This window comes from Paroedura picta, chromosome 5 (genome assembly GCF_049243985.1).
Source record: "Paroedura picta isolate Pp20150507F chromosome 5, Ppicta_v3.0, whole genome shotgun sequence".
NCBI lineage: Eukaryota > Metazoa > Chordata > Lepidosauria > Squamata > Gekkonidae > Paroedura > Paroedura picta.
In genome coordinates this window covers 49,038,780-49,062,423 of record NC_135373.1, presented here as the reverse complement: position 1 = coordinate 49,062,423, position 23,644 = coordinate 49,038,780, and the positions used below count along the sequence as shown (strand labels likewise).

The 23,644-nt window shown below is 41.1% G+C and overlaps 1 protein-coding gene across 1 annotated transcript; it reads left to right on the top strand.

Moving 5' to 3' along the window:
• Positions 1-1,116: 1,116 nt before the first annotated feature.
• On the top strand, positions 1,117-23,644 carry SAMM50 (SAMM50 sorting and assembly machinery component). The gene is made up of 15 exons (XM_077337809.1): positions 1,117-1,293; positions 2,885-2,995; positions 5,221-5,322; positions 6,074-6,161; positions 6,716-6,822; positions 8,931-9,061; positions 10,364-10,451; positions 11,992-12,120; positions 13,007-13,078; positions 13,347-13,433; positions 14,725-14,795; positions 15,075-15,142; positions 20,812-20,958; positions 21,184-21,325; positions 23,464-23,644. The coding sequence occupies exons 1-15, from the start codon at positions 1,273-1,275 to the stop codon at positions 23,507-23,509; spliced, it is 1,410 nt and encodes a 469-aa protein (XP_077193924.1). The 5' UTR covers positions 1,117-1,272; the 3' UTR covers positions 23,510-23,644.

Here is a 23,644-nt window from a genome sequence, read left to right as displayed (position 1 = left end):
TTTAAAATTTTAATTATAAACTAGTTTGGATGTCTTGACAGAAAGGTAGAATATAAATGTAATAAATAAATAAGGACCCTACATCACTCTATATACCTTCAAACCACTAACAAGTTACAAAGGTAGAGAGCCAGCAGAGGTTAGTGCATATTTTTATCCTATTGCAGTGCTGAAATATGACTTTTCCACAATTGTCTTAAACAGGATTTTAATTTAACACTCTGACCACCCAGACATCTGATAATCCCTATGCCCACAGACATCTCAAAATAAATACATGTGCCTATGGACAGATTTGATGGTGAGTTTAGTATGATCCAACATTTAAAAAAATGAAGATCCATACTTTGGAACTACACCATGGAGGCATCACAAAGCAAGTGAGTCATGATTTTTGTGGCACAATCTGATTTGTTGGTGAGCCTTGGCTGATCTCATGTAAAAAAATCATGAAAATCCATGCTTTGGATTGACATTTTTATACAATCAAAACGGAGACTAGCCAGAGAACTATACAACTAAAAGCAGCAGCACAAGGTTGAAAATTCGTGGCGACAGGTAACCCATAGGATTGCCAATGGCTAACATCATAATCAAGATTTCTATACCGTAACAGCACCCCAAAGCAGCGCATCTGTAATTTTTGTGTTTCAGTCTGCGGTCATGGATATATGATTTGAACATTGAGCTCGGGCTGACCAAAGTTATAAATCTTAAGGAAGGATTCGTGCCTTACAGCCATGTTTTTTGTATCCTGATACCCCATCACCGGCTTTGGCCACTAAAAGTCCTGGTAGCTAAAGTAGCTTAACTTAGGAGTTGACTCCTGGCCAGCAATTTTGGCTTGGTCTGGGCTGAAGAAAGCCCAGCTTGCATCTCGGCGAGGCTCGAAGACCCTCCGTTTAAATGTCATTTGAAAGGAGGACACATGACCTTGTCGGAAGGGCGGCGCCACCGCATCATAGAGCGTCTCGCGGGGTTTCTCTTGTCTTTCTTCTATTTTGCTCCTTACAGTCTTCAGCACTTCCGGCCCGAACTGAGCGGCTTCCACACTTTCCCTTCCAAAGCTAAGCGAGGCTTCACCATAGAGACGCCATGGCTAGAGCGATCCTCGAATCTTAGCGGCGGCAATTTCCCATCCTTTACCGGAAGTTGCGTGTCCTAAGTGGGAGAAAGCGGTTTGCTGGGCAGTGGGGTTTCTTGCCCCTGGCGTGACCAATCCCAGGCCACCCGCGGGGGCTGAGGGACGTGGGACGTGGTCGCTGCGGGGCCATGGGGACCGTGTATGCGCGGGTAAGGAGCGGGTCGCTGGCGTCCTTGGAGGCGCGGCTAGGCGGGGCGCGTCCCGCTCTGCTGCTGCTGCTCCTGCGAGGGGTTTCGTGGCGGGGGAGGCCCTTGTCGCTGACCTTGTCCCACTCGCCACGGAGCTCCACCCCGCCGCCTCCTGCCTCGGGAGATGGGGCCAGTCCGTAGGCAGAGTGAGCGTGCGCGGAATCGCCCTGCTCAGGCGGCAGCGGCCGGGATGGCTCCCCTAGCTGGGGTCAAGGATGCCGGGCCCTCAGGCTGCCGGACGGCGCTGGTTTTGGCGAGGAGAAGCAAGAGGACGGGGGTGTTGGCTCATTTGGAGGCTTCCAGGCTCGTGACTTGGGGCTTAAACGCCCTCAGTAATCAGACCAGTTAATTAGGTGATGAACCAATAAAACTACGTGGGAAGGAAAGATCTTCATTTCTCAACTGTGACATCTGTCAGATGTATTTGTAAGACAGCTCCAAGCCAGCTATAAAAGCTGCACAGCTTTTAAAATTGTAATCTAATATATTGTGACAATGAATAAATGCTTACTTATAAATCGAAGAGCCATCTGGCAGAATCACCAGACCAGAAGCTTGCTGAAATCCAAATGCAACCAGTATTTATACAGATGCATTTTCATAGTGTTATTTCCCAAAACTTCCCAACTTTCTCCTAAATCACGACCTAAATACCAACATGTTACACATGCACTGTTATTTTTCTTGTCCTGACAAATCAATTAAAAATTATTTTATACCTGATTCAGGAATGTTTCTCTGCTTTGCTTAGTGAAGCATAACTCATGATAAGAACTTAGCACTTATCTAGTCTTGTTATTCATTGCTGAACATACAGGATATTTTTCTACTGTTAATTAACATTAAATACCTGGCTTGCCATCTCCAGCCTTGAAGGTTAACATACCTTAATATATTTCTTACAGATTTTAAAAAATATTTAAGCTATTCCTACAATGGGATACTGGGCCAGGAATCCAAGTTGAGCACTGAATTATTGCTCAAAAAAGTAGATGAAAATGTAGCTGTAGTAATGGAAAGCTGCCCAATCTAGATCAAAAGTTTAAAATAGATTTTTAAAAGTTGCAGTAAAACATATGACTTGAGTTTTTAAAAAGGCAATAAAAGGTGTCTCCCCCCAAAAAGAGGAAGCATAATGTGTTAAACGCATCAGCAATGGCCATGTAAGGCTTTTCCTGTCATATTCACATCAGAAAAAAAAGTTCTGAAATTTCTTCGTGTAGCAAGGGTGAATATGATAAAAATAAAATTGATACAGCTGTGTTGGTCTGAACAAGCGTGCATGCACACAAAAGCTTAAACCCAGAATTAAACTTTGTTGGTTTTAAAGAATTTTGTTCTGTTGTTTCAGACCAATAGGGCTACCCACTTGAATCTTGTGTACATTGACTTAACGTGACTGTACACACAGAGATGCTTTACAGGTCATCTTTAAAATATCATTTTAGTTTAAGACAAGCAGAATGGTATTTGTGGGAAATTACTAATGGGCTATTTAATCAGTAACCAAGTAATTTTACTGATACAATTCTGGAATATGTATGTATCATAGAGTCTGGAGCCCCTTCCAATGAGTGGACCTGATTTTGGTGCATTAGGAGAAGAATCTGAACTAATTGAAGTTGAACCAGAAGCCAAACAGGAAATTTTGGAAAACAAAGATGTGAGTAACCTTTCTTTAATTTAAATGATTTGTGCATATCTATGTACATATGAAATACAATTTCTAAATCAATGTTTAACTATGCTTGAATTTTTTAAAAAGCTAACATTTTTAAAAAGCTAACAGAATTTAAACATAAAATAATCTAACCTTTCAATCCAAAACATTAAAATGTAGTAAAGTCATTTTTTCAAAAAACAACTGTTCTCCAATACTACATAGTGACTTTTTAAAAAGGTTATAATATGCTACACCTGTGTTATTTATTCATTATATTTATTATATTTATTCATTATATATTATAAATCAGTGGTCCCCAACCTTTATTAGGCTGGGGACCGGCAGGGTATTGGGTCGCGCCCGCAGGGACCGCGCCCGCGCGGGCCATGCCCATGCTTCGGGCCGCGCCCGGCCGCGCCCGCGGATCGGCCCGCGCCCGCGGATCGGGCCGCGCCCGCAAGCCGCGCCCGGCCGCACCCGCGCCCACGGGCCGCGCCCGCGGATCGGGCCGAGCGGGCGCGGCCTGCACGGGCGCGGCCAGCCCTGATTCCCTCTCCCCGCCCTCCCGCAGTAAGTAGCTTCCCGGGCCGCAAGCTTGCGGCCTGGGAAGTTTTTTACTGCGGGGGGGGGCGGGGAGAGGGAGCCGCGGCCCGGCGCCATGGCCTTCGCGGCCTGGCGCCGGGCCGCGGCCCGCAGGTTGGGGACCACTGTTATAAATGTGGCTTTGTAATCTTTTGATGCCTTATTTGAAAGTTGTTGATGTTACAGTCTATATATCGTTCCATGTAAGTTATAAAATGTTCAATGTAAACCGCCCAGAGCTGCAAAGAAATGGGTGGTATAGAAATCTAAATAAATAAATAAATAAATTTAAGAAGGAGCATGTGGCACTTATAGTTGTTATAATGAGTAACTAAATCTGAAATTTCACATGTTTTGAGGTTTAATATAGCATATTGGTATTCTTGAGTGAAGTCTGGAATTGCCATATTCTTAGAATTGGAGAAAGGTGTGAGTTTCAAAAACTATGTGCTTGGGGGCCAGCTCATACAGAAGCTGGCTCCCAGAAGCTCAAACAGAAGCTGATGGAATTTTAAGCAATGTGAGCATTCTGAGAGAGATTCCTGTGAGATAAGAAACAATGTGCACATTTTGATTTGTACTTTTTGCCCTGGTACAAAGAAGTGGTTAGATTTATTAAAATGGTTTAAGCCAGCAACAAAACCCACACAACTTACAGTGTACAAATGTCAAACAATAAAAACACTTATAAATCCAATATTTAAAACATTGTTATAAAACTATAAAGCATGTTACTGTTACCTGTTACCATGTGTTAATTGTATCCTCCCTGTTTTCTGTAAACCGCCCTGAGCCCTCAGGGAGGGTGATAGATAAACAAATAAATAAACAAATAAATAAATAAATAAAAACATGTCAAAATTGTCGTACTTTGTCAGAGGTGGCCAAACTGTGGCTTTCCAGACGTCCATGGACTACAGTTACTATGAGCCCCAGCCAGCACGCTGACAAGGGCTCATGGTAATTGTAGTTTGTGGACATCTGAAAAGCCACAGTTTGGCCACCCTTGGAGAGCTCTTTTATCAGCCAGTCATGACTAGCTTTTTGTTTGTTTGTTTGTTTCCTATTCCGAGCAAAGGCCAATTTAGCTTTGGTAAACATATGTAAAGGTACAGTTGAAGATTTTTAGACCTGTCAACCACACAATTTAACAGTAATATCTCCCATCCAATTGACAATTTCTGCTGTTAGTTACAGTAGTCTGTTGTCTATTTACATGCACACATTTCCACATGCGGAAAACATCTGCCTTCTCTACAACACAAAACCAGCATACTACCTCCAATTCCTTAGATCTTTGCCTGAAAAAGTATAGGTGTCACTGATGAATCATTTTAATCAGATTTTCCCTTTAGGAGAGGGAAGTTGTGAAGGTGGTTGTGTATAAATATATCCATTTTTTAATCTAAATTATCTTGTTTAATACGTTTGAGATAATAGTTGACAGGTTCAAAAAAGTCTTCTCTTAACATGTAGTTAACATTTTCTCAAATTCTGATGTAAGTTGTAACACAAAATCTTCTCATAACATATTACTCAGAAATCAACATTCTCAAGCTACCATGAATGTTAATGTGATATTTTTTGGTTGTTTAATGTCAAATCTCTACAGGTAATATTCTGATGATAGTTTTCATTTACAGGTTGTGGTTCAACATGTACACTTTGATGGGCTTGGAAGGACTAAAGATGACATTATTATGTATGAAATTGGTGATGTTTTCAAGGCTAAAAATCTCATTGACGTAAGTGAAATTAATGCAACATATTTTATGAAACATTCAAAACTTTTTACATTTTGCCAATCCTAAAATACAAATCTGAGCATAGATTTACCCGAGTTCTGTCTTGATGTCACAAGTATGTATTAAACAAATAATAGGTTCAGTGAGTAAAGTCATATGTGTGTATCCAGAATTTCAGTTGTTGCTAGCAATGTAATTACTCAGTGTTGTCACACATTTCGTATTTTTATCGGGCTGCAAAGCTGATTTCATTAAGGTGTTACTCGTGGGCTGTGCTGTTGGCGTAGCTGTTAGGTACACGTAATTATTTGAATCAAAACTGTTTATCTAACAGGAGGCCCAGGTCCAGGAGCACCCCTAAGGTATGAACCTGTGCTAACCCCATCCAGAACAGCAGAGATCCCAGGCACCTATTTGCAGTTTCCATAGCCACCCAAAGATGGACAGTAGTTGTTCAACTCTGAAAATAATATATAATCATCTCATCACACAGGTTAAGATCTTGCAGAAATCGAATGGGTAACAAAACTATGGAGTAGGGAAAATTTAGCTTTTTACTAGAAGTCTCCAGGATAATCTTTTGTGTACTCCATACTAAGCCCACCGATTTCAATAACCTTTGCATAACCCTACATAGAATTGCATGTTAACAGTACAATTTAAAGCCTGCCTTTTTCAAATAACTATTCCTGTATTTTCAGTCATACTGTTTTATTAAAGCTTGAATTTGAACTCCTTATCTGTTTTGAAGGTCATGAGGAAATCACATGAAGCTCGTGAAAAGCTGCTTCATCTAGGAATTTTTAGACAAGTGGAAGTTCTGATTGATACTTGTCAAGGTAATTGCGTCCCTGTCTGAGATACCAAGGTTTATTTTCTCAGGAAGGTGGATGAGTTTATTTTAAACAGTTTATAATGCAGGGGGGCAAAAGTTTGAAAATTATCCTGCCTTTTGAATACCAAGCTGCTGGGGAGGGCTGTTTCTCAATCTCAGATGTTCTTGAAATGAAGGAAGCTGTTTAGAAGAAGAGTAGGTTCTTATATGCTGCTTTTCTCTACCCGAAGGAGTCTCAGTGGCTTAGAATTGTGTTCGCTTTCATCTCCCCACAACAGACGCCCTGTGAGGTAGGTGAGGCTACGAGAGCCCTGAGATTCCTGCTCAGTCAGAACAGCTTTATTGGTGCTGTGGCAATCCCAAGGTCACCCAGCTAGCTGCATGTGGAGGAGTGGGGAATCAAACCTGTCTTGCCAGATTAGAAGTCTGCGCTCCTACCCACTACGCCAAGCTGCTTTAAAAAATACCTCGAGCTGTCTGTTACTTATTAGAAAGTTGGAACTGTAGGATTTTAAAAAATTGTTGTGAATACTGTACTCCTCAACTCTGTGTATCTAGGAGATGATGCTCTTCCAAATGGTTTAGACATAACTTTTGAAGTCACAGAGCTGAGAAGATTAACTGGAAGCTATAACACGATGGTTGGCAATAATGAAGGGAGCATGGTAAGACTTGTTTCATAAATAGTTGCCTCTTTGTTTTCAGTGATGTGATATAGACCAGTTTACCACATAAATGTTTGTGTGGTAACATTATTTTAAAACATTTCTTCCTTGTCACATTTACTTACAAGGAAATTCTTCTTAAAATGAATAAGTTGTATTCTGCAGAAGATTTCCACTGATGAAGGCTAGATAGTGGATACTTTGGGGCTGCAGTGGGGGGATGGGGGACAAGGAAGTCAATACTTTTCTTAATTATCTTGAACGTATTGGGAGGGGGACCCAGAAAATATCAGGGAAAATTTACCATTTTTTTAATTAAATAAAAACAAGCCTGGGGAATCCAATAAAATCCTGTGATTTTTATTTCCTTTGGAATGAATGAAATCCTTTAAGACAAGGTTTTATGAATTCAAAATATATACCTGTGGCTGAGAGAGAAGACTTGTGAGTTTCAAACCACAAGAGGGAGCCTCCAGGGGCTCAGCTGGATGAGAAAACAGCTTTGCCAACATTGGTATGCCCATGGTGTTGGAGGGGTGGGGCTGATATCCTGAGCAGAGGACTTCAAATAGAAACAACTTATTGGTGGGAAGGAAGGTGAGAGTGGAGGAAACAGCAAGCAAAGCAGTAGCTGTCTGCCTAACTGAGGAAGAACACCCCCCTTCCTCAAAGGTGTTGGAGGTGAAGCCAAAGAAAGGCAAAATGGAAAGAGGAGGGTTGAAACATTGATTGGGGATGTGTGAGGGCTGAGCTAAGTGTCAGAATGATCACCTTGGAGTTGTGGTTGGCAGGGTCCCAGAGAAAATGTGAGTGTGCCAGGTGCAGAACAAAATGAAAGTTACTGTGAACCTCTCATGCAAAAGGCTGAGGAGAAAGGTAGAGTGGGTGGCTCTAATGGATGTCAGGGACCAGGCTCTAGTTTTGTAAAGGGCTTGTGCTTTACCTGTGGGCAACAAGGGCAATATGATTGCTCTTTTATGGAATGTAGTTTCACAACATCAGTGCAAAATCTCCAGGAGCTGAAAGTAGACTTTCTTTTATTGGTGCAAGCACAACTATTTGAGAAGACTGTGCTAGCTTTAGTTGATACAGAAAGGGCAGTTACTATGATATACCCTGAATTAGTTCCCCCTGAGGCTCCGCAAAGCCCTGTTCAAAATGCATGATGTGTACATGAGTGCTGGAAAGAGAGGTTGGCAGTGGAGGCCCTGCTACAAGTGGAGCATTACAAGGCTGTTCTGCCAATGGTTCAGTTGACAGACTTAACAATGCTGGTCCTAAATGGATGAAATTTTCCACACTGATGGGTGGTGGTAGTAATTGGTGCTTTATCCTTATGAAGCTTGGATGATTTGGTACTTGGCAGCACAAGGAGGAATGGGAGAAAAAATTAACCTGAAGCAACAACATATGGAAGAAATGGACCATCAGGAAGGATAGAGGAAGTGGCCTATGGAACATTACAAAGAAGTTGGATGACTGATCCAGGGAGAGGAGCCCTGTGAGTTCCATGCAACAAGGGGCTCAGCTGGAAGAGGGAACAGCTGGGACCATACGGATGGACCCTTGGAGGAGTGAGGCCCATAAATAGAAACAACCTGTTGGTGGGAATGGAGGTAGACACGGAGGAAACAACAAGCAACACACTGAAGAAGGGCTGCAGAAGAAGCCTTGGGCAGGCTGTTCTGTTGTAACGGACCCATTAGCCAAGAGGAGGAAGAGTTGACTCTTGAAGTAATTCCATAATTAGAGGAGAGAGGTGACCTTGTGAGGAGAAACAGACCAGTACTTTATGGAGAGAGCTGAGAAAAGACAGGTGTCTGGAGTAAACTATGGGGACTGAGCAGAGAGGCAGAATTGTGATGAAGCTGTTATGGGGAAACAGAGGGAGCAGAGGGAGGAGGAAACAGTTTTACTTCAGAATGTGTCTAATTAAGAAGTAACAATGTGCCTTCATTGGAAGAAGTAGTTCCTCCGAGATAAAAAATGACTGCTGAGCAATAAAGGATAGCTTTATAGGACTGTAGCCACTTGAAAGCAGATTTTAATTGTGCAGTTGTTCTTGCAAAGCTTTGTATTTGTCTGTGATTGCTGTGGTATCTTTATAGGTACTTGGGCTCAAGTTCCCAAATATCTTTGGGCGTGCTGAGAAGGTGACATTTCAGTTTTCTTATGGCACCAAGGAAACATCATATGGACTGTCTTTCTTTAAACCACAGCCTGGACACTTTGAGAGAAAGTAAGAATTTTAGAAAATATACTTAGTGCTGTGCCCTGACCTCGGTGACCCAGACTATTCTGAACTTGTCAGTTCTTGGATGCTAATCAGGGTCAACCCTGCTTAGGACTTGGATGGGAGGCCACTAGAGAAGTCCAGAACTGCTATGCAGGTACAGGAAATGGCAAACCACCTCTGTTAGTCTCCTGCCTTACCCCATGAGTAGTCACCATAAGTTGTCTACCACTGCCACCAATGCTGTGCATCCTTTTTGGGAAACCATTACATTCAGTAGTCCCTGAGTAAACCTGAAAAAAATTGATTTGCCTCTTTTTCCAGTTGAAAAAGAATACTTTCAAATATTGATCACTTCTGACAGAGCTCTATGTACTGGACTGTACACAGCTAAACAGTGAGCATTCATCCCAAAGAGCCTTCTTCCTCTGGAAGAGTTACTGCAGGAAGGGTCTTTGCTTGGTTCAACAATGGTAGGATGCAATTCATTAGGATTCTAGTTAATCCTGTTGAGGTTGCTTGATTTCAGCTTTCATTTTCATAATCAGTAGCAAATTCCAGTATAAAAATTTCCATTTACAGGCTTTTTGCATAATCCATGTAAAACTCTTCATCATCTACAACTTGCTAAAGTCAGTTCCATGAACTTGCTGTTTTTATAATCAGCATCAATGACTGAGATTTGTTTAACTGTAAGCATAGATAAGCCATTTTTAACTGTAAGCATAGATAAGCCAAAATGCATTTTTCCATATGAATCTATATGCCATTCCAAATGCTGTTCTATGAATGCCAGTGACACATGAGAGTTTTTTCAGCCGTCAGTGTGTTTTGTTTTTAAATACTTGAGGATCTGCATCTTAATTGTTATCAGCTAGTAGAAGGATATTCTGTTCTGAAGTTCTTTCATAGTGATACATTTAGGATAGTGAAAGGCAAGACAGTTCTATTGTTTGCATTGTGGGTTGAAACTGTGAGCTGGCTGTCAATCCAGGCCTTGTGCAGTTTGTCTGCAGTTTCACCTTGGTAAAAATAAATAAAAACAATTAATAATAAGCATTGTGTCAAGATTATTATGTCTATCCTGTGACCACTTAAAGCAGGAGAGGGCAAGACTATGTTTCTGGCAACTATTTCATTTAATCCCCCCCTCCCCCAAGAGTCAATGCCATGGAGATCTGGCTTACACATCAGGATACTGTTTTAACTTCAGTGACCAAAATTAAAATTAAGGGATTTCGTTCTTAAGCACATATTTTAAATTCATAGCATTTCATTGAAGTAATCTTAAATATTGATTTTTTGTAGTGTTTCTCTCAATCTGTATAAAGTAACTGGGCAGTTCCCGTGGAGTTCTCTTCGTGAGACAGACAGAGGAGTATCAACAGAAATTAATGTAGGTAAAATAACCACTTGCTGTTAATTTGTCTAGAAATTGGGTTTCACAAATCTAGCCAACAGTAGTAACTACCTTTCCCCTCTGGCAACTGCCTTGCCTGACATACAGATCTCCTCTCCTTGGAGTTCCCATGAACTGTGAAAGTTCAGAGGATGTCTTTGTGCTGCCCATGAGGACCAAACTTTTCCTGTCAATCTTCACTGTTGGCTTTAGGAAGGAGTAAGTCCTCACGTGCACTCAGGCAGCACAAGGGCTCATGGATGGGAGCGCTTCCTGACAGAGGTGTTGTGTGCCCCTGTGTAAAGCTTAGCCAGCCCATAATCCCATTTGCTGCTCATCTCCCTTGCTTGGAATATGTGGTGTGTGCATCCACCTTCCAGGAGGCCTCACAATTCTGCACAGAGAATTGTGCCCGCTTTCTCCCAGGGATCCAAGTGATGCTGTCAATACCTGCCTTGTAGACTATTGTCAACTCTGCTAAGAGCCTGTTAGAAGTCAGTGCTTTGTGTTTCTCTTTGGAAGTCAGTTTCAGAGTGTAGCTGTGTTGGTATGCCACAGAACAGCTAGACCTGAAGTACTACTGTACTCAAATCTAGCATCTGGAGTATGGCTCAAGTTGGCTTTTACTGCCTCAGTCCTTCCCATAAATATACAAATGGAAAATGATGAGGATACTTTTGTTTGTTTAAAGCCTACCTTTCTCCCAGACTACTGGGACCCAAGTAAGGTAACAGATTGAAAACCTTACAAAGCACAAAACATTGGCATGCTAGGACTGCCAGCAGAAATCTTAATAAAACGTCCATTAGACATCCATGTGCTTGAGACTATAGAAAGCAACAAGAGACTCCGAAGGTACACTTTAAAAGTTCTGCCTTACAGCCCTTGTGGAATTGCAAGGGATAGGGGAGCTTACTCTTGGAAGGCTGTGAGCAATTACAGAGAGAGCCTACAGGCAGACTGAAATGGCATTTTGGATAATTATCAGGTGCTACTTTGTTAAGTGAAGTTGGTTCATAATTGGTATGATCATGAAAGTAAGTCACTTGGCATTTGACTCAGAAACCAGTAGACTACTAATGTGAAGATTGCAAAATGAGTATGGTATGATCTCTGCAGCTTCCTCCTGATAACAGACAGGCTGCTGCATTTTGCACCAGTTACAATTTCCAAATTGTTGTCAGCTTGTGGAGCATGCCACAATAGATATGCCTCGAGATTATTGTTGCATGGATCATTGTGGCCAGATCAGCTGTCTCCAAATGCGGGGAAAGCTTGTAGACCAAATGTAGTTGGGCAGAAGCCCTTTTGGCCAGTGCAGTCTCTTGTTTCTCATTTAATAGAGTTGGATCCAACAGGACTGCCAAGCATCACAGCATCTTTCAAAAACAGTTTGACTCTCTAATGAGGGAATAAAGCCCCCTTACCAATCAGTATTGCATTCATCTTAACCAGATTCAATATAAAAGAACAGTTTTTGCCATACATTTTTCTCATTCCTAATAGTTGCTTTCATAGTTCAATTTTGTTTTTATAGTTTCCAATATGGAAGACTAACCACACGTTAAAATGGGAAGGTGTTTGGAGAGAGCTTGGCTGCCTTGCAAGAACGGCATCATTTTCTGTTCGAGAAGAAAGTGGACACTCACTCAAGTCTTCTGTCGCTGTAATTTGTTTTCTATTTAGAATATGAATTTTGCAATAATGTAACCCATGGATGCTGCTGCTGAATAATGTGGAATGTAGAATAACTGTATTAGAATCACTGTTGTCCAGAAAGGTTAGAGAGACTGCTAATTTATTGGGTTCTATGGGGTTATGAAATAAAGTGAGAGAACTGGCTTTTTCTTCCTCACAGTCTCTAAACATGCAGAGCAACTTAGGGTACATCATTCAGTAAAGGAAATTTTGCAGTAGTTGGTAGTTTTAGTGGTATCCAGAAACTGGAAGAACATCTTTCTGGTGTATAATTCTGTATGCAGAGGCATGCTCTGTTCCTTAAGCAGATTCAAGTGGGTAGCCGTGTTGGTCTGAAGCAGCACAACAAAACAAAATCAGAGTCCAGTGGCACCTTTAAGACCAACAAAGATTTATTCAAGGCATGAGCTTTTGAGTGCAAGCACTCTTCCCCAGACTAACTTAACAAGTTTTTTCAGTTCAGTTGTGTATAGACTGGCGTCACTGCATGTAGAAATGGGCTTTGGGATAATGTCTGGTACTAGGTTGACAAAAAGCAAACTATTTCCATGTATAGAAGCAGATCTTAGGACAGTTTCTCAGGGGACTGTCATATGTTTATGCTTTTAAAATGAAGAACAGTTCACTGAAGTTCAGGCAAAAGAGTGAACTAGGAATGCCAGAAATTATTTAAATAAGAAATAACTGTAATATTTAGCATCCCAGTCCTTTTAGAGTGTCAGAGTTCAGTAAACAGATTTTATAAATAAATTGAAAGAGGAAACTTCCATACTTGCAGTAAATCTGTAGCAGGATGTCCCAGTTGACTGTTCTAACTTATATATCCTTATATTCTATGATTTTCCCCCTAATAGCATGCAATGGTGGTTGATTCTCGAAAATCTTCAATCTTGCCCAGACAAGGTGCTTTGCTGAAGATAAATCAGGTATTGTTATCTGGACTAAGCACAGAATGGGGTTTGTGCTTGACTTCAAATGGCAGTGTCTGTTGAAATGTTGTGGAAGAGGGGTGTCCTGCACAGTTAAGTTGCTTTAAAATAATTATGAAAAGAATATTTAATTCAGTTTACAGCAGCGCTAAGACACAAAAACAGTGGATGATTAGATTAACTATACAGAGGCTTATAAAATATTTCTGTTATTTAATTGGATCTTAACTTGGATGTTTTCAAAATGGATTCTGCTTTTTTTTAGGAGTTGGCTGGTTATACTGGTGGTGATGTGAGCTTTCTAAAAGAGGACTTTGAGCTTCAATTGAATAGGTCATTTCTGTGGGATTCAGTAAGTACACCTGTACTGTCAGAAGCTCATAATGAGTAGAGTGGAAATTGTTTCTTGTTGAATTTTAAAAAGTTTGAGTGGGAAATTTTGTGATTAATGATGCTATACCTTATACATTTACATAAAGAATGATGACCTCTTTCTCTTCTGTTGTTTTGTCTTAATGATAGCCCCATTAATCATAGCATTTCAGAGAAGTGTAAATATGTCTGTGTGCTTCAATATTTACAAATTCCCCTTTTTGCTACTGCTCTTGCTCTTCACCCACTGGAATAATCCAAGGTATTGCTTGATATCTTAAACCAGTTTAGTAAAATCTCAATATAAAAGAGGGCCCTGTAACCAGATGGAATTATTTGGAACTGCCATACCGCATCGATTCTCCTAATCATGTGTTTATTACACATATTAGGTCACTACAACTCATATTGGACTGCAGTTTTGTGTTTTCCTGGTCTGGCTAGCAGAATAGTAGAAGAAATAGGGGGCCTTGTATTAGTATATCTTAGTATGTTTAGGAGATTAGATAAGCAGCAAGCATTCTTACCAAATACTGGCAATCTTCGAAAATACCCCGTCTTTGAAAATTTACCAACTTCCATCTGTACATTCATCACACATCCTGCCTCCTGTAGAAATTGCCCTTGAAAACACATAGAAACCTGCTGCAAAAATCATGCTGTCATTCACATAAGATCCAGGAAGCAGTTAGGGCTAAACTCTTGATATCTTGAAGTTAGCATTGTTCAGCAGGGTTTTTTAAGGCAATTATAAGTCCATGCGGTTTCTGTGTTCCAGGTGTAAAACTGGATTGTCTCAGTCTCTGGTACTGGTAGAACTTCCCAGTCACAATGTGAAACAGTTGGGCCCAGGCTAAAAGACACAGTGCGAGAGCCTTTTGACCCTCACACTTGTGTAAGAGGCTCATACTTCTGGCACAATGCTCCCACTCCCCCCAGTTTCTGTGCTAGATAACTTCTTCACACTATAATGAATGAACTGAAACTTTAGGGGGGGAAAGGACAGTAGTGGCAAAGAAAACAGTTTTCTGGATATAATTGTTCATGTAGCCATTAACATTGATAGTTGCTCCCCTCCCCTATTTTTTATTTTTGTAACATTCAGCATGACCAAGAGTTCTAGTGAAGCTGAGAGCTTATGTGTCATTGTGATTGGTTCTAGGTAAAAGGTGTTTGGATTTTGGTTTTGGTTTTGGTCATTGCATTATTTGTCAGAATTACTCTGAACAATAAAGTATATATTTTAAAGTGAATACATGCTTCTTTTAAAGGTCTTCTCAGCTTCATTATGGGGTGGAATGCTGGTTCCGATGCGAGACAAACCATCCAGCATTGCTGACAGGCAAGTGACTGCATTTGTTTTGGTTTTATCTACAGAGTCCTCAAACTTTACCTTATAGCAACTTCATTGGGGATTCTCTTGAATCAAGAGAATAGTGCCAGTAACCAACAGCACCTTATTCCAAACTAGGGTGCATAGGAGTCTGTCTTGAGGAAAGCCCCACCCTGTTTCTAAAAATACTTGTATGGCAGGGAAGTGGTCTGAACCTTGGCCTCTCAGGTCATATTCCAGCAACAGTGGCTCCCTATATGTTGTAATGCCTCTTCTGATTTCTTTTAGATTTTACCTTGGTGGACCAACAAGTGTGCGTGGATTCAATATGTACAGCATTGGACCTCAGAGTGAAGGTGAGACTTTTTCGGAGTAGCTTAAAATAATATAAGTGTTACAAGAACACAGGGAACAGTCTAAGGAGTACAGCTAGTTCTGCTATACTGTAGAAGTTATGTTCCTGAAAATCACATTGTAATATTGCAATGGTCCCGTAAGAAATAACGGAGTGGGAAATGCTCTATATCTCAGTTGGGCTGAAGAATTTTATCCCCTCCACCTGCTATATTAGTGCTGGCTTTGAATATTATGTCAATGTGTGACTGTGCTAATGCCATTCATAGTGTAAAAGAACAGCACATCTTGAAGTACCAAGCTTTTTGAGCTTGGTGGTCAGCTTTGGAATTCTGAAACAGAGTGGCGGGCAAAACCATAAAATGATTGTTGCAAGCAGTCACAATTTCAGGAAATGAAATTCTGCATAAGCCTAACAATTAAACAGACTGAACATATTGTTCAAAATACTTCCTTTCAGACACACAGCTTACCTTCAGCCATGTAGTGACGACTCTTGTCCAGTGGTGGCAGCGACTGCTGCAAGCAATATGTTTTGAAATCTATTTATCCAACTAGATCTCCAGGAGCCAATTAGAAGCTTTGCTGGATTAAAGTCCCTTTAGGCTCCACCCACAGTCTAAAAACAATTGTTGGGTACCAGGAAAAGTGCCTGAAGGTGCCAAATTGGGATCCCTGATATAGGTCAATAGGGAAGAAACAAAAACAGGAAAATACCACAGTACCAACACAGAACACTAGAACAGAATGTGTTATGACAAGAAATGTCAAGCACTCTAAGTGTGGAAAAAAGTTATGAAGTTAGGAGTTTACTCTTAAAACTGTTCAGAGATGAAAAGAATACAGCATTTTTTTTACTATTTCAATCTATATTAATTTAGATCAGGAATTCATGAACTAGGACTAGGAGTTTGTGGACCCGCAGGGGTCTGTGGGTGCTCTAGAAAGGGTCCATAGCCTTTCCCCTCTTGCCTTAATGGACTTGGCCACAAGCTAGGGGACTGGCCGCTGCCATTTCTCCCCCTCTCCCCTTCCTGAGCATGTCTCTCATGGACTTCACCTGGGAAGGGGCAGAACATGAACACCTCCTCCCGCTTTAAACTGCCTCCTGACTCCCCCCCCCTCTCAGATCTCTCTCAGCCTCACCTACTTCACAGGTGTTGGGGGAGGAAGGGTTGATGATTGTAAGCCGCTTTGAGATTCCTTCAGGTAGCAAAAATTGGAGTACAAAAAAACAGCCTTTCTCCTTACAGTAGCTATATGCAACAGCCCACTTGGGGCTACCAGTTTCTGATGTTATTGGCAACCCCCTCCTCTATTTTGCTTGGAATTTTGATTAGTGTTTAGTGTTTGTAGCTCTACTTAGAAAGCTACAGGGGTATGCACCCAATCTATTTTTGTGTATGATTTGTTTTAGCTGCCTCACTTCTGCTGCAGGAACAGCTAGGCTAACAACTGGGGTAAGCTGCAATCTTTTTTGCTCATTCCTTTCAAGTTTTTGCAGCACCCCTGGTTACTCACTGCCACTTGGGCATTGCCAGCAATTAAATCTTATTTAGCTTCTATAATTTGTCTCCTATCTATTACAGCAGTGCTAGTTTCCCTTTCTGCTCTCTCTGTTGGGTAACTGTGGTTTAATGGTGATTTATCACCATTTATATTCTGTGGTACGTATCTTGTAGTTTATAGCGAGAGTGGGTTTTATTAGTAGCCCCTCCCCCAAAAGAATGTTCTACAAAATATCGACTGTATAAATAAATAAGCCCTGCTGTAGCAGTCAGTTAATCTTGGTTAAGCTTTTTATAATACGGTTTATGGGTTATAACCTAATTTAAGGCAGATTTTCATAGCAGCATAACATGCCTCCCAAGCGTGCTGTGAACAAGGGAAAAAGCTCTGCGGGCTTTAGCTCAGAGTTCTCCAACAAGAACTCAATGACTCAATGAAGCATAAAGTCAAACTGCTTCTAAACCACTGAAAAGTGCTTCCAGGGGCATCCCATCTAAAAAGCACATGTTAGGGTAGTGTCTAACAACAGTCTGGCTCCCTCTTCGGCTTCAGTGCCAGACAGTCCAGCTGCTCTCATGGGGATTGCTCAGACATTAGAGTGGCTTTCTGAGCATTTTCAGCTGAGATCAACCACTGTGGCTCCTGAGCCTTCTCCCCCTACCAGTTCCAAGAACAAAGGTAGGAGGCCCCATTACCTGTCAGAAACTATCTCGTTCTGCAGCTCTGGTGAAGGCACTTCACGGAGCAAGCCACCACTCAGAAAGAGATGCAGCAAGCGTCGTAAGTCCTGAAGGGCAGTGAGAGAGCATGACTCCTCATGCAGGATATATCCCTGCAGGATCTGCTGCTTTGTGGGTGGCCATGGTACCTCATACCATAGTTCCTCATATTTCATTGCAGCACCAAATATTTTCAGTCATGGTTTTATTATGAAGCTTTTATTTTGGTGACAGCCAGGATTGCCAATGTGTTTATTAATATACCACAATGCTTTTTGTCATCTTATAGTGTGAATACATTCATAAGTGATATTTATATTAGGTTTTATGGTAACAATAATCAGAAAACAGTCACATTAAAAAACTCGCTTTAGGCAGAAGAATGGGGCGCCTAACTTTCTCTGCAAAAGAAAATCTGTCAAAGCATGAAATAGATTAATTATCATGCTGGGATTGATTTGTCTGATTTCTCATGTTCATATTGAATCAAGTCATATGTAAGATCATTCAAAATTATGGCAATCAAAAGAAACAATAGTGAATACTATGATGTTGAAGCATGAAGGAATATTGCAAGAGCTAAAAAAGCTGAGAGAATTTTTTATACTTTGTTATAACATGATAAATACCCCCATGTTTTGTTGAGATACGTACAAAGATCAATTCCTCCTAGTTTTTTCTAGCCATTCATAAAGACAAACAGGGACAAAAAGAAAAAATATTGAGACTTTTGTAAACTATTAAAAATAATGGTATCTAATCATCCAACTGTGGAAGTGATATTTTTAGATTACATTAATATGCCTGAAATCGTGGATGATGTTAAAAGTTTGAACAATCTAGTAACACAATAGTAGACTGAAAAGGCAATTAAATATTTTAATAAATTGTCCAGACTCTTTGGTTTATCAAATAAATATTATAAATTAATGACAGATACTTTGTTGTATCTTTTAGGTATTCTCTTTCACAGATTCTGGGCTGATCAGAGTAATTCCCCCCCTCCATACATGAAATTATGCTAGAATTAATGTTATCTATAAAGATGGCATGGATTCATATAATACCATTGTACTGAATATTTATTCATTCATACGGTATTTATTAAAATGTTTATATCTTGCCTTTTCTCGTGGTTTAAGCACAGCTTCCAATAATGCATTGAAACGTTTATAGCAAACCCTAAATCTTCTTCCCCTTTAAAAGATGTGTTCCAAATTGTTCACATCAATATTTGTAAAAAGATTAGATTTAGTAATGTCTAAATATCTTTAAACAGCCCGTGGCGCCACGGGCGCCACGGACTATATAATTCGTTAAGCCCCCTAGAGGTGGGCTTTGTCCGTGATGAGGAAGGGCCTCGCGCAGCGTCAGACCGCCGCCCGAGGGAACCCCCAGCAGACGCGCGAAGCGCGGCTGCTGGGGGTTCCCTCCCTGCCGGTCTGACGCCTTCTCCCCTTTCAAAACCCCTTTTTATAAAGGGGCTTTGAAACTAGTATATATAATATAAATACATAAATTTGGTCAAAGACAAGCTTTGACGCTGGCCATATGCTCTGCCCTGCCCCCAGCTGTTTTGGAAGGCCATTACAGGTAAGGTGCTATCAGCAGTTAATCCAGTGACATAAAACAATTCTCTGTTCCTGTGAAATGTGGCTTGGTACTAGGATGTCACTTGAATGATGCTAAAACTTTAGGTCTTATTATAAATTAATTTACAAAATATCAGATAAATATTTGTCTACATGTCCCAAACTTTCTTGGCTAGGGAAAAAAAGATTTAAGATGAGCCTGCTTCCAAAAATTTTCTATTATATTATTTTTCATATATATTTATATCTATATCTATATCTATATCTATATCTATATCTATATCTATATCTATATCTATATCTATAAATATTCCAGTCAAAACTTTAAATCTATGGCAAAAGGATATTATGAAAATTACTAGCTTCAAAGCCCATTCCTAAGAACGGGCCTTAAAATCTGCCCCCCCAGCAGCTTATGATGGGCTGGGGCTGGGCAGTTAGTTAGCAGGCCCTCGTTAGCAGGCCCTCCACCACCACCCTTTGCCCAGGGCCCTCTCTCCTTACTTGCTGCTGGCTCGAGGCACTGAGGCATCTGAGAGCAAAGAGGCTAGAGTCCAGAGATGGAGGGCGGGAACTGCAGGGGCACGGCCAATCATGATTGGCCCTTTTCCAACTCGGACACCCAGGACACGTTCCACCCCCCAGGCTGTTTCACAAATATTAAGAGGAACAATGGATAAGGATGGGATCAAATAAAAAGTATGGGAAAGCATTGTCTCCTTTATAAAGACATACAAGACAGAGGTCTGGTCCTAAAATCTTGTTATTATTTATTTATTCATTTATTATATAAATAAATAATATTTAATCAAGATGCCCATGGCAAACTCTGGTCTTAGTATTCCTAATGGTCGACCACCATCCCCCAACCTCAGAGGACTGTCTTTGGCATGAGAGAACATCTGTTCTTACTTGAGGAAACAGTGCTTTCTAGAGGACCAATTCCTTCCTCCTCAGCCTAATACAATCCTGCCTGAAGATCCTCAACCATATTCTGAAATCCACATTGCAGAGGGCTCAGTATTTGTAGACTTCTGATCTGAGTTGTGTTTAAGAACATTCCTGGCTCAAAGTAATTGATCGCTTTATCACAGAATATATCATGCTGCCTTGGGGGTTGGTTTCCTACTCATTGACTATTGATGCAAAGAGGTAATGTTGTTTCTGATTGCAGAACCAATGTGGGAAAGTTAACAATGCTTGACTGCTTGCCTTGTGTTAACTGAAATAGTTCACACTAAGAATGTGATAATATTAGAAATGTAAAATGTCCAGGTATGGGAAAATAAACCTTGGAAAAATGGGAGTGGGGGCAAGAAAGAAATTGGGGTTGGATCCTATGGAAAAGATCTCTATTTATAGGGGGGGTTTTTGCCAGTTACTCCCCATTCAACAGCAGTACTCCAACTCCCACCTCATGCTACTCCTAGGAGCCCCTCTTCTGCCAGGGGCAGGTTGTGTGTGTTTCAGGCTGCAGTGGGAAAGGGATGCAGAGAAGTTGTGCTTCCATGCATAAAATTTAGATGATAATCACTACCCCTTTTTTCCTCTGGGCCTTTGCTTCCCTCCTGCTTCCTTTCCTAGAGAGAGCCAGCTTGATGTAGTGGTTAAGAGCAGCAGCCTCTATTCTGGAGAGTCAGGTTGGATTCTGCACTCTTCCACATACAACTAGCCGGGTAACCTTGGGCTAGTCACAGTTCTGTTACAGCGGTTCTCAGAGATCCATCAGGGCTCCCTCACATGGTGTCTGTTGTGGGGAGTGGAAGAGAGGGTGATTGTAAGCTGCTTTGAGACTTCCTTGGGTAGTGAAAAACGGGGTATAAAAACCAACTCTTCTTCCTCTTCTTCTAGGTGATTATCTTGGAGGTGAAGCTTACTGGGCTGGTGGCCTACATTTGTATACACCTCTCCCTTTTCGTCCTGGTCGTGGAGGATTTGGAGATCTCTTCCGAACACATTTTTTCCTTAATGCTGGAAACCTTTGCAACCTTAACTACGGTAAGAATCAAGCCCACAGTCCTTTAGTAAGCTATTGGAGTTTCTCTTGCACAATACTAAGTTATACCAAAAGCTTGTAGGCATGCACTTAAGTAGGGCTGAATTATGTGTTTGAAAAGGAATATATGACATACCTCTCCCTGTACTTGAACAAAAAGTTGGGCTATTCACTGGTCTGAACATGTCTTTTACTTGTATTCTCATAGGCTTTATTTCCTTTCTTAGGAGAAGGTCCTAGAGCACATCTTCGCAGGCTAGCAGAATGTATCCGGTGGTCTTACGGTGCTGGAATAGTTCTCAGACTTGGCAACATAGCTCGGTTGGAACTCAACTATTGTATCCCTATGGGGGTACAAAGTGGAGACAGGTGTGGTGTTGCATTGGTTTTTTTTTCAAATTGTTTCAACAAACAGTCTCAAAAATATTTTTAAACTCAATTGACACTCAAGGCAGTGAACAATAAGTGTAACTTTATTGCAGCATTATAACTTTGTGGTGCTTGACCCCGCTTTGTCCGTTGCAATGAAGTATAAGAGTTGGTGAAAAAAATTGCATGTACAGTGAGGGAAGAAAGACATTTGATCGCTGCTGCTGCTGCAGTCGGTAAAAAAGGCAAGTCACATCCCCATCCATGTGGAGCTGGGGTTACTGTAATTAAATATGCAAATAGATTTAATATATAAACAAATCAAAACCAGAAAACAACTGTGCACATACAGTAAGATGGTACACGTTGCCAGATACAAGAAAGCAGAGTGCCAAACATATTTCGGCACAATGACTTCATCAGTGGCTTATAACCATAATTAGAACAATCATATCTAATTTACACCATCTAATCTAATTCAACCCATAAAAGATGTAATAAATCAGCAAGATAAACTAATTGTCTACAAACAAAAATAACGGAAGAAAGAACATTAAAATCATAAATTTGAAAGTATCAGAACTTTAAAAAAGAAGTATACATACTTGGAGTGAATTATATACTCCTTATATAAAATCAGGCTTCAAAAGATCCCTCCAAGCAGCTGATCCTGCAGAGAAAGCACTCTCTGAAGGCTTGGTTTGGCCTCTTCTGGGTTGTCTGGTTTAAATGGAATTGCTCAACAGAGCCTGCCAAGGCTTGGCTGGGGAGAAGCTGGCCCCAGAATCTGCATGCAGATGGGAGGTTTCTCCCCACTGCACACAAACCTGGCTAGGAACTCTCAGCTCCCATAGCCCCAGCTAATCAGTATAGCTGAATATCCCCAAATAAAAGCTGATAAATTAAGCTTTTATTCAGGCTCAGCTTTATCAATAGCCAATCAAATCCTCTGATAAGTCATCTTAAATAATATCCCCCAAATACGAATAAAGTAATGTTTGGGGGGGGGGTTGGCTTGGATATGTCCAATGCATGCCTCTAGTGACAATCAGTATTCTGGAGCCCAGGATGGAAGATGGTCCAAATCTATAACTGGATACTTGGAAAATGACTCAATTCGGGTGTTACTATAGAGTAGCCTAGAGCCTCTTGTGGCGCAGGGTGGTAAGGCAGCAGAAATGCTGTCTGAAGCTGTCTGCCCATGAGGCTGGGAGTTCAATCCCAGCAGCCGGCTCAAGGTTGACTCAGCCTTCCATCCTTCCAAGGTCGGTGAAATGAGTACCCAGCTTGCTGTAGTAGCACAACAAAACCAGAGTCCAATAGCACCTTTAAGATCAACAAAGATTTATTCAAGGCGTGAGCTTTCAAGTGTAAGATAAGGATTCAACAAGGAAATACTATTTGCAAGCATATCTAAAATATTTGAGTTAGTTGAGTTCATATGGTTTCTCAGTTTTCGGAGAGTTGAGAAGTGCTTTAATTTTATTGTCTAGAACAGTGTTTCTCAACCTTACCTTTCTGGCGACCCCAACTTCGGCTGTGGCTGTGGCGGCGGAGGCAGCCTTGCGCGCGCATTCGCGGGCAGCATGCGAGTGTGAGTGCGCATGTGCACAACAAACAAGGCGGTGTGGAGGCGGCCATTGCCATGGCTCTGCCCTCCTCCACTGTACGCTGGCCGTCGCCTCTGCCCGCCACCACCCGGCTGCCGCTGCCACGACAGGCAACCTGGTGACCCCTGGGAAGGGGCCAAGTGACCCCAAACGGGGTCACGACGCACAGATTGAGAACCACTGGTCTAGACTATCGCTCCAGTTAAGAAGTCATTTGTCTAAATTAGGACTTGCATTATTATGGCATAGCATGGGTGAAAGTTTAATGAGTGTAGAAAAAAGGTAACTCCTTGCTACTGGCTACACCTAGCCACCAGCCATATAAGTAGTTTCAGCATATTATAGTAGACTATTGTTTCAGTCAACCATAATGGAGGAGAGAAATTTAATCAATAGTCTTTGCTTAGCTGTAGGAAAAACTAAGTGCAGGGTATCTAGAAGTGTTTGTGTAATGAATTGTAAATTTCCTTTCAGATGACATTATCATAGAAGCAGAATGATATCTGCCAATTTCTTTCATTCTTCTAGGATATGTGATGGAATTCAGTTTGGAGCTGGAATAAGATTCCTCTAATGCCAGTGACTTTACGGCATAGTTCTAATAGGAGCTGCGGAATTCGTGTGGCATAGCTGTATCAAAGAAGCTTTCACTGAAATATATTTATTTCAGTGATGGATTCACTTCAATAAAGAAAACTGCAGAAACGAA